The 14,808-nt window shown below is 45.3% G+C and overlaps 4 protein-coding genes across 4 annotated transcripts; 2 read left to right on the forward strand and 2 right to left on the reverse strand.

Moving 5' to 3' along the window:
* Positions 1-110: 110 nt before the first annotated feature.
* GLAREA_06074 (uncharacterized protein) lies at positions 111-1,088 on the forward strand (the record flags this gene model as incomplete). Its single annotated transcript, XM_008081488.1, has 3 exons — positions 111-131; positions 179-623; positions 670-1,088. 3 exons carry the CDS (start codon positions 111-113, stop codon positions 1,086-1,088), a joined length of 885 nt encoding a protein of 294 aa, XP_008079679.1.
* A 1,167-nt stretch (positions 1,089-2,255) lies between these two features.
* GLAREA_06075 (P-loop containing nucleoside triphosphate hydrolase) lies at positions 2,256-6,951 on the reverse strand (the record flags this gene model as incomplete). Its single annotated transcript, XM_008081489.1, has 4 exons — positions 2,256-3,235; positions 3,283-4,264; positions 4,327-4,546; positions 4,595-6,951. The coding sequence occupies 4 exons, from the start codon at positions 6,949-6,951 to the stop codon at positions 2,256-2,258; spliced, it is 4,539 nt and encodes a 1,512-aa protein (XP_008079680.1).
* A 3,030-nt stretch (positions 6,952-9,981) lies between these two features.
* On the forward strand, positions 9,982-11,289 carry GLAREA_06076 (uncharacterized protein; the record flags this gene model as incomplete). Its single annotated transcript, XM_008081490.1, has 1 exon — positions 9,982-11,289. One exon carries the CDS (start codon positions 9,982-9,984, stop codon positions 11,287-11,289), a length of 1,308 nt encoding a protein of 435 aa, XP_008079681.1.
* A 941-nt stretch (positions 11,290-12,230) lies between these two features.
* On the reverse strand, positions 12,231-13,974 carry GLAREA_06077 (Cytochrome P450; the record flags this gene model as incomplete). The annotated part of the gene is made up of 3 exons (XM_008081491.1): positions 12,231-12,622; positions 12,676-13,828; positions 13,876-13,974. 3 exons carry the CDS (start codon positions 13,972-13,974, stop codon positions 12,231-12,233), a joined length of 1,644 nt encoding a protein of 547 aa, XP_008079682.1.
* Between the last annotated feature and the right edge of the window lie 834 nt (positions 13,975-14,808).

Here is a 14,808-nt window from a genome sequence, read left to right on the forward strand (position 1 = left end):
ATTCGACCGTCTTCATTTCCTTCTGTTGACAGGATTTTCTTGGACCTTGGACAGCTTCAATTCAGTTTCATCAGGATATACATTATTAGCATCATCCAACAATCGCAATCATGTGGGGAGTATCATACTGGGTTTGTCTTCCCCTCCATCCTCACATACACAACTAATATATCCCCAGATATTCCCAGTTATTTCTGGCCTCTGCTGGCTAGGTATGCTAATGGGCCTTCTCATCCACTGGAACGTGGATGGAAAACCTCATTACGCCTCTATGGACGAAACCCAAACAATCGCCTACATCTCCGACGTGGGCGCTCAGTCTCTCAAACCTCTCTTCATCGCCGGAAGCGTGGTCACCACCGTCTTCCTCGACTTATCATTCCTCTCTGAACGATTCCTACGACACCAGGGTCGTCTCGCTAGAAACACCAGTATGACGCAAAAGATATTGAGTTGGTTGAGCATTGTGGCTGCGGTTGTAGGCACAGTCGGATTGATCTGTTTGAGTATCTTTGATACTCTAAGACATCCAAGTTTACACGACGTATTTTTGGTTTTGTTCATTGCTGGATACGTAGTATCTGCAATTTTTATTTGCGCTGAATATCAGCGTCTCGGAATTCGTACGTTCCCCGCTCCTCACCAAATGATCCATACTAACATGCCCAGACTTCCGACAACACCGCATCCTCCGCATCTCATTCTGGATCAAGCTTTTCTTCATTCTAATCGAAATCGCTCTTGCCATCGCATTCGGCGTGTGCTCCCGCACCGAGCGCTACAACCCAGCCGCAGTCCTAGAATGGGCCATCGCCTTCGTCTTCACTTTCTACGTCTTCTCCTTCTTCATCGATCTCCTCCCAGCTGTCCGCACCAAGCGACACGAACAACGCTTCGGGAAAGACGGAGAGCCTCTAGGACAACATTTCGGAACGGGCCCGAATGAAACAGCTATGCAGATGGAACAAAATGATGGAATGAGCAACATGAGAGACAGCCAGCAGACGATGGTCGGAGAGGATACACGCACGGTCAATAACGTCACTTATAAAACTCGGGAAGGTGTCCCGATTGGAAGCAATTTCTAAGTTTTCACTTTGATTTGCATGGGAGGAAGTGGTAATGGGAATTAATGGGAATGGAGAAAAGGGGTCGTGTGTAATTATTGGTGGTTGGCATGGCTTTACAAGAGGTAGAACGCCTTTTTGTATCGCCGCTTCATTGTATAAAGGTCGGCTCTGGGCTTGCATTAACGCAGCGTTGGCGTTTGGGATTGGGATTGGAAATGGGATTCGGTATGGTACATAATTAGATGAAACGATCAAAAACTAGAAAAAAATACAAAAAAATACAGAAAGCAGCTGTCGGTTATTATGTTACTGATGTGAATATATAACCCTGCCCTCTGGATAAGACTATACCAAGTCTTCGTGTTGAACCAAACTGGCAACCTTGTCTGGTTCTAAATTGCTTGTTGTTTATCCTCATGAGATTGCCAGGCTTCTTCTATGGTTGACCATCTATCTGATAAATAGACCCAACATCTGCTTTTACTAGATTTTGAAATTTAGCTTACATCTAGACACTCATCCCTCGACTTCATTCCGCTCACAAGGATTGATTTCTCGATGCCTAGACTAACAAGCGTGGAATCCAAGAAGAACGGCCATTCATGTTGTAACCAACGCCTTTTCTATAACCGGCTCGTTTTTACTTTGCGCCTGACGTAGTACTTGTCTGAGCGAATTATATAGAGTGAAAGATCGAGGGGGATGGTTTAGTGGTTTTGTATGGGTAAAGATTTGTGGGGTGAGGGGATGTAGAAGTTGGTTTGTACTCACGGTTGGATGATTCTAAGGAAAAACGCGATAGATGAAATCGATTTGGAAGATGGCTGATTTATTGGGATTCAGCGGCACAAGAAATAGTTGAAATTTTGTTAAGGAGATTCAAGAAGAGTGCTTTTTTTTCTGGGATCGTAAATAGCGAATTTCACTTTCTGAGGTTAAATTTCGTCAATGATCGACGTAGTTGAATCAGTATTTTGATTTTTCGTTTCTTCGACCTCTCATGCAGTGTATCACCAATGTTCTTGTTTACCTGTGAGTATTTGTTTCGTTGAGTAGGTGTATGGCAAAATGCGTAGGTACAATAACTTGGATATCAAAAGTTGCAAGAAATATCTACAATATACACTTGGCCTCAATGAGTCTACAATATCGACCTCCAAACGCAAGTGACAAACATACCGAACTTCAAGAAGATCCCGAAGCAGAACTCTCTCCCTTCTCCCTCTCCTCAATCCTCCTCATCCCCGCCGCCTCAGCCCTCAAAAAGCGATCAACCTCCCCGTCAAACCCAGCTACAATCGTCTTCCCACCTCTACCTCCCCTCGCACCCCCAAAAAGACATTCCCAAAGATCCTTCTCCTCAACCATTTCCCCTCCTTTCCCCCCCTTCGCAAGCAACTTATTCAAACCCGCCATTTCCAATTCTTTGGAATTCGCTTCTTCAAGTTCGGTGACCAAAACCTCTTCGTCACTTTCCCTTTCCTTGCCTTTTCGGCTAGAGATTTGAGGGTGATTCGGGAGATGTTGCATCCTCCTCTTTACCGAGAGAGTGTGGATTGATTCCTCGACCGTTCCATCGACAAGGTAAAGCCAGACGTTAGTTTCCTGATGTTGACCGATTCGATCAACACGTGCGATGGCTTGGAGTTCTAAAGCAGTGTTGAGAAGTGGTTCGCATAAGAATACGTGACTTGCGTTTACGAGATTAAGCCCTGAAGAGTGGGCACGCGCGTGGAGAAGGAAACATTCAACGCTTGGGTCTTCTTTAAAGCGTTCGATGCCACGGGGTTTATCGATGGATGAGAAGCCGATTCGAAAGCGCTTGAAGGCTAGGGCGAGGACATCGAGGAAGTCCTTGAATTGGGAGTAGATGATTGATTTAGCGCCAGGATCTGATTCTCGAAGCCAGATCAAGTGGCGAGCTAAGGTATCGACTTTTGTGGTAAAGGACGGGCCGTCGAGATCTATGTTTTTAATTTCGGCAAGTTTAGTTTTGGAAATTTCGGAGTAGATCGCAGATTTCTTGGACTTGGAGGAAACGGCGCGAGACCGGGATGGGCTTTGCACTTCCTCTGCTTGGATGGAAAGTTCTTGTGGTTTATAAGTTATTTCGTGGAGATCGGCTTGGATCAACTTCTTTTTACACACGGGGCAATTACGATGAGCTTATAAACGTTAGTGGTGTTTTATCACGGTCTAGGAGAGAACTCACCACTCCACCAGAGCTGAATACACTCCTTGCAGTACTGGTGGCCACAGACTGTGAGTGCTCCAATCTCGAATCCCTCTCGGCAAATAACGCAGATTCGCTGCTCCTGTGGGTTAGCCGCTTCCATTTTAAGATGCAACAAGTATCTTCGTTTCGATTTTGCTTGTGCGATCTTAGTAACGAGCTTCTCTTCCTCTTTCAGCCACTTCCCAAGTGTCTTGTCGTTGTTCGGCCCCTCATACGGAGCCACCATATCCGAGACTTGCTGTAGTTGTTTATAGTACTCTAGTCTAGTGTTCATGACGCTCGCAAAACTCTCAATTTCTTTCTCTAATCCAGCCAATGCTTTTGTTTGGTCACTCAACTGCTTCTGTGTAGTCTTTAGTTGCTTTTCAACTATCGAGAGTTCGTTTTGCGCTCTTGAATTGCCAGCCTGTGAATCTGTTCGTAAACTTGTTGCCAAAGCACGGAGTTCAGCTACTACGCGTCGCACAAAGCCCAGAGACTTTGGCGGCTTGAGTTGCTCTCGAATACCTAGAAGCTCTGTTGTCTTTTCAGGGAAGGCCCCGCCACCTTCCTTAGCAAGACGCAAAGCAGTTTTAACTTCGTACTCAACAAGTTTGTTCTCTTGCCCAGTAAGAGCATCGTGCCGGTCCGCGATTACCGCGCGTAATGCTTGCACATACACCATTACTTCATCTTGTGTTTTAGTGGACTCTTCATACTCGTCACCAGTAATTTCTAATCCGTCGTCTTCATCGACAAGAGGTCGAAGGAGAAATTGTATGGTTTCTTCTCTCCACTCATCCAATTGATTCGCCTGGGCATCAAGTGCGACACCAAGCGCATCGAGTTGTTCCATTATTCGACGACTCTCGAGACCACCCTTAGGAAGGTTGGAAGGAAACTCTGGAATCTGCACGAATGTTTGGCTATCAGCTCTTTTTGCTATCTTCTTCATGCGCCTCTCGGCTTTACCATGGATCTAATTTAGAAGATTAGTATTTGAGACCCGTACCCATAGCGGCTTGCAAAGGCTATACGCACATCCTGAAGTATCTCTCGTCTCAGCCTTTTCGCAGATTCATAACCTTCAGTCTCAAGCTTTTCCAGCCTCTCGAAATCTGGTGAATCAGGTTTTGTGAAATCTTTGTTAGATTTGATTTGAAAATAAGCGTTGGCGCAGAAGAACATTGCGACGTGTTCCATCTCAAGTGCGGATCGCAAACGAGTTCGAAGTATGCCTAAACGAGAATTTGCATCAACACTATATCGATTAGTAGACTTCCTCAGTGACAATGTAAACAGTACTTACCCTTCCATTTCATCATCGCTTGAGTTATCCGTTTCGTCGATGATATTAGATTTCACTGCTCCGTCGGCGGGCTTCTTGTTAGATGATACGCGGTCAACTTCTTCTCGAAGTAGTTGCCGATTCTCTTCCACAATCGCATGAGCCTCAGCAGCTGCTTCGGTCCAAACCTCTAAAGCTTCCTTCACTCTTGGGGAGTTCTCGAATAGCTGTCCACGCCTCAACTTTTTGACGAGTAGTATCCGCTGTTCGGTTCGAACGGCGAAATCCGCTTGCTCAATCATCACATCCAAGACTTGATCAACGGTCCTTAGGGGTCCGTCTTTGTGCCCTAGGGCCTTTCTATTGCGTCCACCAACCTCGGGATGCAGAGCAGTCTGTCTCAATCTTACCAACCATCGTCGCATAATCTCAGTGTAGTCCTCTATCTTCCACTCATCGTCAAGAGGTGTACCGTAATTGTCCAAATTTAATTCTTCACACATCTGATCAAATAGTCCCTGATAATGCTGCTCTTCGATGGCAGTGAACGGCATTGTAATTACATACCGCCGTTGTGGCGGTAGTTTCAGCTCGTCTCGAACACTCATTTTGCTATGGCGAAGGGCGATCTTTGAGAATAACTTTCGAAACTCTTGCTTGTGAGAAGTGGTAAGGGATGACCAGATGTGTTTTGTCGAAGCAATAGGTTCATAACGAAGGAAGACCAAAAGACCAAGTAGATCTGTAACATCCTTCCTGACTGGAGTTCCAGTCACACACCAAGCGTTCACTCTAGGTACCATTCTCGCAACTACGGCGGCGTTACTCACACCACTCTCTATCATCTGAGCCTCGTCCATTACGACTCTGAAAAATTGAAGAGTCATTAGAGGCGATTTTGGGCGTGGATATTTGGACTTTTGGCGTAAGGATTTCTCTGGATTGAGCTGTGTAAAGTGTATCTCGACTGCCAAAACGTTGTAGGTAGATACTACAACATCTGCGCTTGCTAAGTGATCTTCAAGCTCCGGGCCTGTCATCAACTCGTTGGACGCCCTGATACCCTCATAATAAACTACTGAGAGATGCGGTGCATGCTTGTTGATTTCGGAAACCCATTGTTGCGATATAGCTGGCGGTGCGATGATGAGGGTAGCAGCAGTCTGCCGAACCTGAGTACCAGTGAACACGTCAAACGCTTGCCCTCTCTCCTCCTTGGACCTGCGATTTAAGGTTATTAAAGAAACCATTTCCACCGTTTTACCAAGGCCCATTTCTTCCGCGAGAATTCCGCCATGTGTGTCGCGCTCTAGTTCCCGAAACGGGTTGAGATCCAAAGCAACTAGACTGAGTAAATGACTTACGTAGCATGGTTGACCCATGGCGTCAGTCACCGAAATGAAAGAAAGTGGTAACGATGATTCTGCAGTAGTGTGTGGAACCACTTGTTTGGAGGTAGTCGACCATTCGTAGCCTTCCCTCCTAAGTAACCATTGTACTGTTCTTTTCTGAAACGGATAGAGTTCGGATTCCAACTCAGGAACCACTAATGAGTCCGTGATTGAATCGTCTTTCTCGGGCGTGTGAGCGCTCTGGTAGAAGTCTTGCGGACTCCAAACATCACTTTTGTGAACATTGGGATCTGGGAAATATCGATTCAAAACCTCCCTCACAGCTTCCGTTCTTTTCACTGCCGAGATAGCGGAATAAGGCGAAGCTGTTATGTTCCATTTAATGGCAAATAACAGGCGAATGGTATCATGCCCGTTATCGTGGCGTAGCTGGACGCCGAATTCTGTCCACAGTCTACCCTGTTCTTTTGCCCACTTGTTCGAATCATGTGCCACAATCATAGCCACCCGAACGTCTTTGTGAGCCGACTCGTCTTCTGGTAGTATTGCATAAAGGATAGCCGTCCGTGTGTCATTATTAATAGTAATAGTCATAGGCTTTCTAGGGAAACGACTAAAATTTACAACTGGATTGGTTGCCTTCCTAGTGACCGGTGTTACCAGATTAGAAAGCTTTGAGCTTGAACACTGAATATCCCAAACGCATTTGTTGACGACAATGTGCTCAAGTTGCGAATGCTTGTTAATATCCAGTAATTTAAGCCAACCATCATCTGATGTATGACCGCCATTTAACTTCTGCTTTTTTCGCGGAGGAACCCCAGCTGTGGAGTTTTGAGAAACAAATTCAATAATCTCATCTGTCAAGTCTCCCGAGGCGTTAGATGGAATTGATGCGGTCGCCGCTGATTCGGAGGTAACAGACTGTATCCGCCCGTCGTACTGAAAAACTTCAGGGGGATACTTCGGAGGGCCCCCAAATGTTGGAGGTCCACGTCGCCGAGTGGGCATCTTAGTTCCACTCATGGTATATATCGGTATCGACAAATGAATCGAGTCAAAATCCAACAGGCATCTTCACGACACCTTCTATCTGATTCAAGGAAGTAAAACGTTTGTGGTTGACTCGGCGCACGAGACCTATGAAATTGGGTTGTCTGTGATATAAAAGAAGGGAAGGGGGAGGACGCGAGACGAGACTTACCTCCCGCCATATCAGAAGTTAGCGCGAGGTCACATGACTCGCCTCCATCTCGACCCATGCTTCACCACGTCCATCCGCCAGAGATGCAGGGTATATTCGGATTCGAACCGGCCCCTTGAAGATGATATCCATTTGGTTTTTGAGCTGAACTGACAGAATCCTTTGAACGGGGCCAATAATCCGGCTAAGTCTCAGCGACAAAAGCTGAAATACGATAATAACTGGGTTCGATCGTAAACGGGACTTCAGGAGATATAAAGTAGATCTGTAGGAAAGACTTGATAGACTGACATTTCTGGCAGATTATTGAAATATGGGTCAGAAATGGTATCCGATGATACGATCATAATTCACGGCCTCAAACCTGAATTGCTACTGGTCGGATCCTGTCAAGAACGCTTAAACCATGAGGAAAAAGAAGTGAAGATTTCCACAAGTATATGGCGGGGACAAATATAAGACAATCGCAGCAGACACATTTGTAACCCACCAAAGCAAAGATCACAGGTACACAAAAAGCAAAGAATTTTAGACCCCGGTCCATTATCTACGTTTCATGGCAGGCCAAAGACGACTAGATTTCCATTTGCTGGGTGTCCTGAAACTTCAAATAATTGGAAACAACTGACTTTTGGTGGTTGGTGGAATACAAAGATTTCAAATATAGTGACCAAATAATTAAGTTGAAGCTGCTTCTTTCCGACCATTTTATAACCCACATTCAGGATTCGTCTGCAAAATGCAGAAAATTGTTTTTCACAGTTATACCTCGAGTTAACCTCTAGAGTGAAGCTGTTGTACGTGATTTTCCACGGTAGGTATGTATATGCTGACTCGTTGTGTTCAATTTATCGAGACGGATTAATCTATCAGTATTTATGTCTTCTTGGAAACGTCCAACAATACCTTATATTGCTCGCTAACCATCTCACTCATGTTACACCTGACTTACTTATATCCAAACCAACAATAGGCAACCCCTCCAACTCATCTTCACCTAATATCAGAGAAACGACTTTCCTCGCATTGAAACCCAAATTTCAAACTATAAAGAACTTGATAATTTGTATAAGCATCGCCACACGTCCACTAGAAGAATCACAGAAGTATATCTAGGAAAGATGACTCAATGGATCCGATACGGCCGACGAAATAAGTAGACTGTTGATTTGCATCTCGATCCCCATGAGGAAGCATTCCTAGCTCTACCTAAGACAAAGACGTTCGCCAAAACGGATTCTCGTCGTCAGTAGTGCATTGGGCAATGAGTCAGAAAATACACTCTTTGTTGCGATTTCTCATACATAATGGATGGAATTGGAATGTGAATGATTGAGGGGACAGATGTGTGCTTCTATTCTTGAGTATGCATTTTCTGAAAACATTAAAGCAACTCAAACACAATTTCTTGCAAGACAAGAACTAGAGGGTGATGGGGATGAGATTTTGCAAATGTTGGAAGAAGCGAAGGGAGAGAGAGAGGGGAAAGGTAAGTTGGGTGGGGCGCCTGTGTTGGAAAGGTGATGGGTGGTTACATTAGAAACACAGAGTAGGAGCTGTTACAAGATGGTTCATCTGGACAGTATCTTGTAAAATAACTAGCTGGCAGAGTTTGAGTAGAATAAGTTAGTAGTTTTCAATGGTCAGAAGATTGTTAAAGGCTCTGGAACGAATCATTACTCCACTTCGAATGAACTCGACACCGGGAAAGATACCTTGTTTGATTGTTTGAATACGAACGGCTTACTTTGAAGAATTATTAGCATATGAGACAGACAAAGACGACGAAAATATTGATGGGAGATAAATCTACGAGGTTAAAAGTATGCGTAGGTATGAGAGATATACTCCAAACGGTACAGGTTCCATTACTATAGTCGTGAAGCTGTGAGTGAATAGCGTGAAGCTCTTGGGAAGGAATAAAATGTTCTTGTTTTTGTAATTACCTTTCCTCGAAAATTCCCGTTTCAGCTCATTTTTCATTGTGCTTTTATTTCGCCCATGTGTAATAGTTCACTCATACCTTATGTGGAGAATGTCGAATATGTGCGATGTGGCTACAAATGGTTAGTGACACGAAAAGCCAACAAAGAAAATAGAAATCTACTCATGAGAATCGCATCGTACACAGGCATGATCTTGGAAAGAGACACATCTTGTCAAGTCCCCAAAGATACGTGAAGTTGCCTGTGACGTCATTTTCTATCGGCTCGCGGAAGCCCTATCAAAATAGACAATTTCACAACACTCACAGCCAAACCCAACAAGAAATCTAAAACTACATGTCATACCAACAAATCGCAGCAGCCATTCAATCATCATACCAACATACCTTTGCACCCACTGACTCCACCCTTCCCACCCAAAAGCGCACCTCAACTCCTCTCCAGAACACCAACACGCCGACATACCCGCACGTGTAGCACTCCAGCCCCCATATCCGCGCACCAACAACACAACAGGAAGCGCTGCGCTTCGCACCTGATAGATCCTCACCACCAAACCTTGAATGGGAGGATTATTTTTAGGCGAAAGAAGCAACGGCACAAGGTGCGGGACTGAGCAGCAAATGATCGGGATTCCTCCACTCCGCTCATGCGGACGAACCTGAGCCACGACGCAACAAAAAGGCGGCTGTGCTAACAATGAACGGTGAAGTATAACAAACACCTCTTTGTGCCCCGACACAATTGATTTTTGTTGGATGAATATAAAGGTATTGTTCTAACAAAGAGCTAAGGAGTCACTATATCTCGCATGTTCTCATCTCCAATTTCTCATTTCCTAAGCAGATACAAAATTTCCACTTTTTTCATTACTCATATACATATACACCACATACACATGTAAAGATGCGCAAACAAGGCCAACATATAGAATATATAACCATCGAGAATCCAGCTATGGAGGATACATCACACCTCAAAACACCACGAAAGATTTCAGATATGGAGATAATACACACGACGCACGAGCGAGCAGTCTCGAGTGGTAGACCTTCGTCCGCTCAGAACACACCAAAAGTCCCAACAAAGAAATTCTACCAGCGATTATCGACTGGGAAGTCAGACGAACGAGGGCCGAGATCGAGATCAAATGATCCACCCAGGGATACTTTCTGGCCGACATATCCGTCGCATAGTAGAGCTGGGAGCGAAGATTTACCACGACCTAAACGACCAAGTTCGCGGAAGAGGGAGGGCGGAAATACGGATTTCCACAAGTTGCTAAGATATCAACAGGATATGCGAGAGGGGAATTTAGAAAAGGCGGAACCACCTGCAGATTATCGACCTGAACAGCGAGGACGGTTAGCACCACCACGACCAGCCGGTGGATTCAGCTCAGCGCCTTCGACCAGACCAACGACACCTCAGGTCTTACACCGTAAAACAAAATCTTCGTCCAAGAAATTCGTCGACTATATCCGTACGAGTGCGGATTATCTGGATGAGACGCGACGCGATATTACCGGGAAGATAAGTCCACCGTTTAATGGCACCTTCAAAAACAAGCCATTTACGTTGCATCGGAAATCGTCTAGTACTTCTGTTGATTCGTTTTATTGCGCTGGAGAACAGGAGAAACAGGGCGAGTGGCCGGCGATTGCAAAGTGTAGACTTTGTAAGGTTGGGTCGGAGGGTCCTAGAGGTCTCTGTGCTTCATGTGAGGATGATCATCGACGACCAAGTTTAGGCTCAGACGACTGGGAGGTTCCACGATTGGGATCTGGTAGTGATTCTGGCAGTGACAGAAGACCAACTCCTCCACCGAAAGATCAAATCTATTTTACTGCATCTGGTCAGCGAGTCCATCCGTCGACGCTTGAATTGGCGGAAGATGAGATGAGAGTCAAGTTGGGATATGTTGCAAAGCATCATAGAGTCATCACACCACCGTCATCGAGGAGAGGATCCATTCCGATCATGATAATGGGAGACGAGATCGCTGTACAGGATGCGGTACATGAAGAGAGTGCTGCAAAAAGTTCGAATACATGGTCGACGATATATGGGAGTGGGGATTTCGAATATTTCGAGAAAGAAGATCCTGAACAACTTCCCCAGCAACCACTGCCTCTGAAGCTCACAAAGGACCAAGAGAAAGTTCCTTGCAATAGGAACACTAATTTCTACAAGTTTTACGACGACATATTATGAATGGGAAGAGGATAGATTAATAGTAAATAAGATTCAAAATTAACAAACATAAAACTTCATGTTGACATTGACACTCATCAAAGTGACTACTTGTCGCCCCCGGTTGCAAATTGGTTGTCCTGGTCGTGATGCCAATTTTGCGCGACCACTATGACACGAAGGTGACGAGCAAAAATCGAACCGTTGTTAACCGCATTCATGAATTCGAGCATTTGACTGCGTGCAGTCAGGGATGCATCATCTGCTAAACAATTGACACATCCCCAAGCCCACACAACCAAACGCATCATCATCTCACGTACCAAAACCATGCGCCAGAAAATCCCACGTCCCACTCCAATCCTACAAACATCAACTCCCCAACTCATGACCAGAAACCACTAACATTCCCCGTCACACTCCCCACCGATCATTAATCATGAAAGACTTTCCACGATTTTCTCTTCATCTGTACCCCATCATCGACATTCCCCTCCCCTCGCTCCCAGCAAAGGGAACCAACACGGGAGGCAAACTTCCTATCAAGGCTCATAATAGTCAATCTCCAGAGCCTCACATCCCGTGAAGGATGCTGGCAACACACCACTGTGACAGGAATTCGAGGTGGAGGTCGTGGCTGGCTCTGTTACTTTTTGATGAAGAGGGAAAGGAGGAGTTGGAATGGAAATTGAGGCTTTGTAAATTTTTTGAAGGTGGGGCGCGCTAGACGGATTGGGCTGGCACGTGATGGAATAGGTGGTTTGGGAGGGTGAATTTCTGTATCGAGGAGCCTGTAGAAAATGACAGGGAAATTAATTGCATTCGTTCGATTGGTACGGTATTTTCATGCCATCGTTGTATGATCATATAATTGCTGCAATTATAACATTGCTGTACTTCGCCTTCCCGTACACAAGATGTAATGTGGATGCATCTATACTGCGAAACAGAAGAATAAACCCCTAGACACCCACTCCACTCTCCTCCCTATAATAACCCTCAGTTCTCCCCCTCGCTTCCTCCAAGCACTCTTCCAAACTAACCTCTCCCTCTAAGCTATCTCTCCTGACAAGCCTAACATCAAAATCCCTAGGAATAGCAACCAGAGCGCTCTTACACCCATTGTAATCCACATAATCAGTATTCGGCGGGTATTTCTCACTGGCCACAATGCGGAAGCTACTGATGATACGGAGGAGCGCAGTGTACAAAAGTCTTGAAGCAATGATTTGTCCGCTGCAAGCTCGTGATCCGGCGCCGAAGGAGAAATGCTGAATCCCAGGAGGAGATGTCTTAGAGGATAACCAGCGTTCGGGGTCGAACACGGAGGCTGAGGGCCCGAAATGATCAATGTCTTGTTATGGTGGTCAGTGATGAAATGGATAAGCTGGCGGAGGGAGAATATACCATGATTTGCAGCTTGCGCGTTGATTAACACCATAGTTTTTGCTGGAATTCTTGCACCATCCCATATAACCTCACTAACGGTTTTCCTCGGCAAGGACATTGCGGAAACAGTATAATATCTCTCCGCCTCCTTCACAATTGCATTGAGATATGGGACATCCTCACTTTGAAAACTATGCCTCCAAGCATCTCTTAAATCGGGATACACACGTTTGATATCCATAAACGCCTTCTCCTGAAACACTTGACCCTCAAGTGTTGAGAGCGAACCGAGACAAGATGTTAATGTGCCAGGAATGGTTTCAAACCCACCAGAGACGAGGGAGAGACATATAGAACTTACTTCCACGCCTGAGAGTTTGGTCTCCTCATCTTTGAGAATAGCAGCGGAGATGCAGGGCTTGTCAGTGCCTTTCTTGATCATTTCTCGAACTTGATTCAGAAGAGCATTGAGGTAAGTATCTCTTCGGTCGCGGAGGTTTTTACTTCGTCGATTTTTGGAATTGTTGGGCCAGTATCGAAGTATAGGAATATAATCCTGGAAGTTCTCGCTCGCGCTTCTTAGCAGAGATATGGCTGATCCGACTTCCAAGATTTCGCGCAACATCGTATCGTAAACACTATCCATCCTAATTCCATAGCACAATGTCAAAGTAGTATTAAGCGCATATCTCTGAATATAAGGGCGTATTGAGATCTCAGTCGATCCATCTTTCGAATCTCGTGCCAGATCCCGGACGATACAATATGACTCTAAATCAAACATATCGAAATAATCCTTGATCTTCGCCCTTCCCAGCGCCGCCCCAGCTGCTTTCCGTTTATTCTTGCAGCTCTCATCCCAGGGACTGCTACCGATCGTAAAGCCTTGCGTGCTGCTAATGATCCCGTGGAACGTATATAAGGTAGGTCGATCAATGACGGCCGATTGGTTTCCGATTAACATCCGCTTTGTGTCTTCGAAGGAGTTTACTACAACCGCGCGAGTGTTTCCAAGTCTTATCTGGAACACGGATGTGCCATATTTCCTCCACCAGGATTCGCAAACTGTGGCATGGTCGTCGCCAAGTGCCAGAAGGTGGCCGAATATTGGCAGGGCACCGGGAATTTCAGGAATGCCTTTAATGTATGGGATGTCAGTTTTTGTTGAGATCTAGACGTGTCAGTGGTTGAGAGTAATTCTACGTTGGATGGACTTACCCAGTAAAAGACTGATACCAGAAGCAGTATCAATATTCCTGTGACTGCAAATGTGTTGTGGGACAACGCCAGAAAGGAAACCTCTTCTAATACAGCCATGGTTACGACAGACAAACAAAATGAATCTTGGACACTAAGAAATGAATGCACCTACTCTTGAATACATACTTATCCAGATTCCAGGAATTGTGAATAGCGCCAGTATTTGCCAGCAGAGTCGGCCATCCCACTCCTACTGATATGGCGTTTATTATATGGCTGCAGACCAATCATTGGGGCCATGATTGATAAAGTCATCGGAACTCGTCCGTGTCTTATCAAAGAGTGGCACGCAGCAGTGGGTAGAACTATGGGCGCAGTTTGTGAGATGCTGCAAGGGGAATGAGAAGAGGTCGAAAGACCACGACAACGCTAATCCACATCTGGCGTAATTTTCCCCTTCTTCTGGACATCTATCTTTTTGTCAGCCTCAGTCTTCTCATGTGTCACTAACCTCTGAACTGATAAACCCGGCATCAAATCCACATTTTCAAATCTTCTGTCATTTATCTGACTCGTGACCGAATTCAAACCTATTCGAAGAAAGCTTCCGCGTATAATAAAGTATTCGTCCTGTTACCTGTTCCTAACGCAGAAGTTACACATGTACATAAAGGTATTTCTGATTTCTTGGTTTCCCTCACTTACAATTACCTAGATACTACATGTCATATAGTGACTTTTAGGTAATCATGGTAACGGTCTTCATCTAGTCCTTACGACCTTGCCCGATAGAATGCCATTATGCGCGAGCGTCTCAGTAGAAAGTTAAAAACCACAGTATCCCCAGAACGAATAGGGAGTTGTCCTCTGGCATACGCTCTTGACGCGCTTCAATTATTGTCCTTCGGCTCTTCACAGTGCACGCTATACATTTGATGTGGTCAACATCCA

The sequence above is a fragment of the Glarea lozoyensis genome, assembly GCF_000409485.1.
Source record: "Glarea lozoyensis ATCC 20868 chromosome Unknown GLAREA15, whole genome shotgun sequence".
Lineage (NCBI taxonomy): Eukaryota > Fungi > Ascomycota > Leotiomycetes > Helotiales > Helotiaceae > Glarea > Glarea lozoyensis.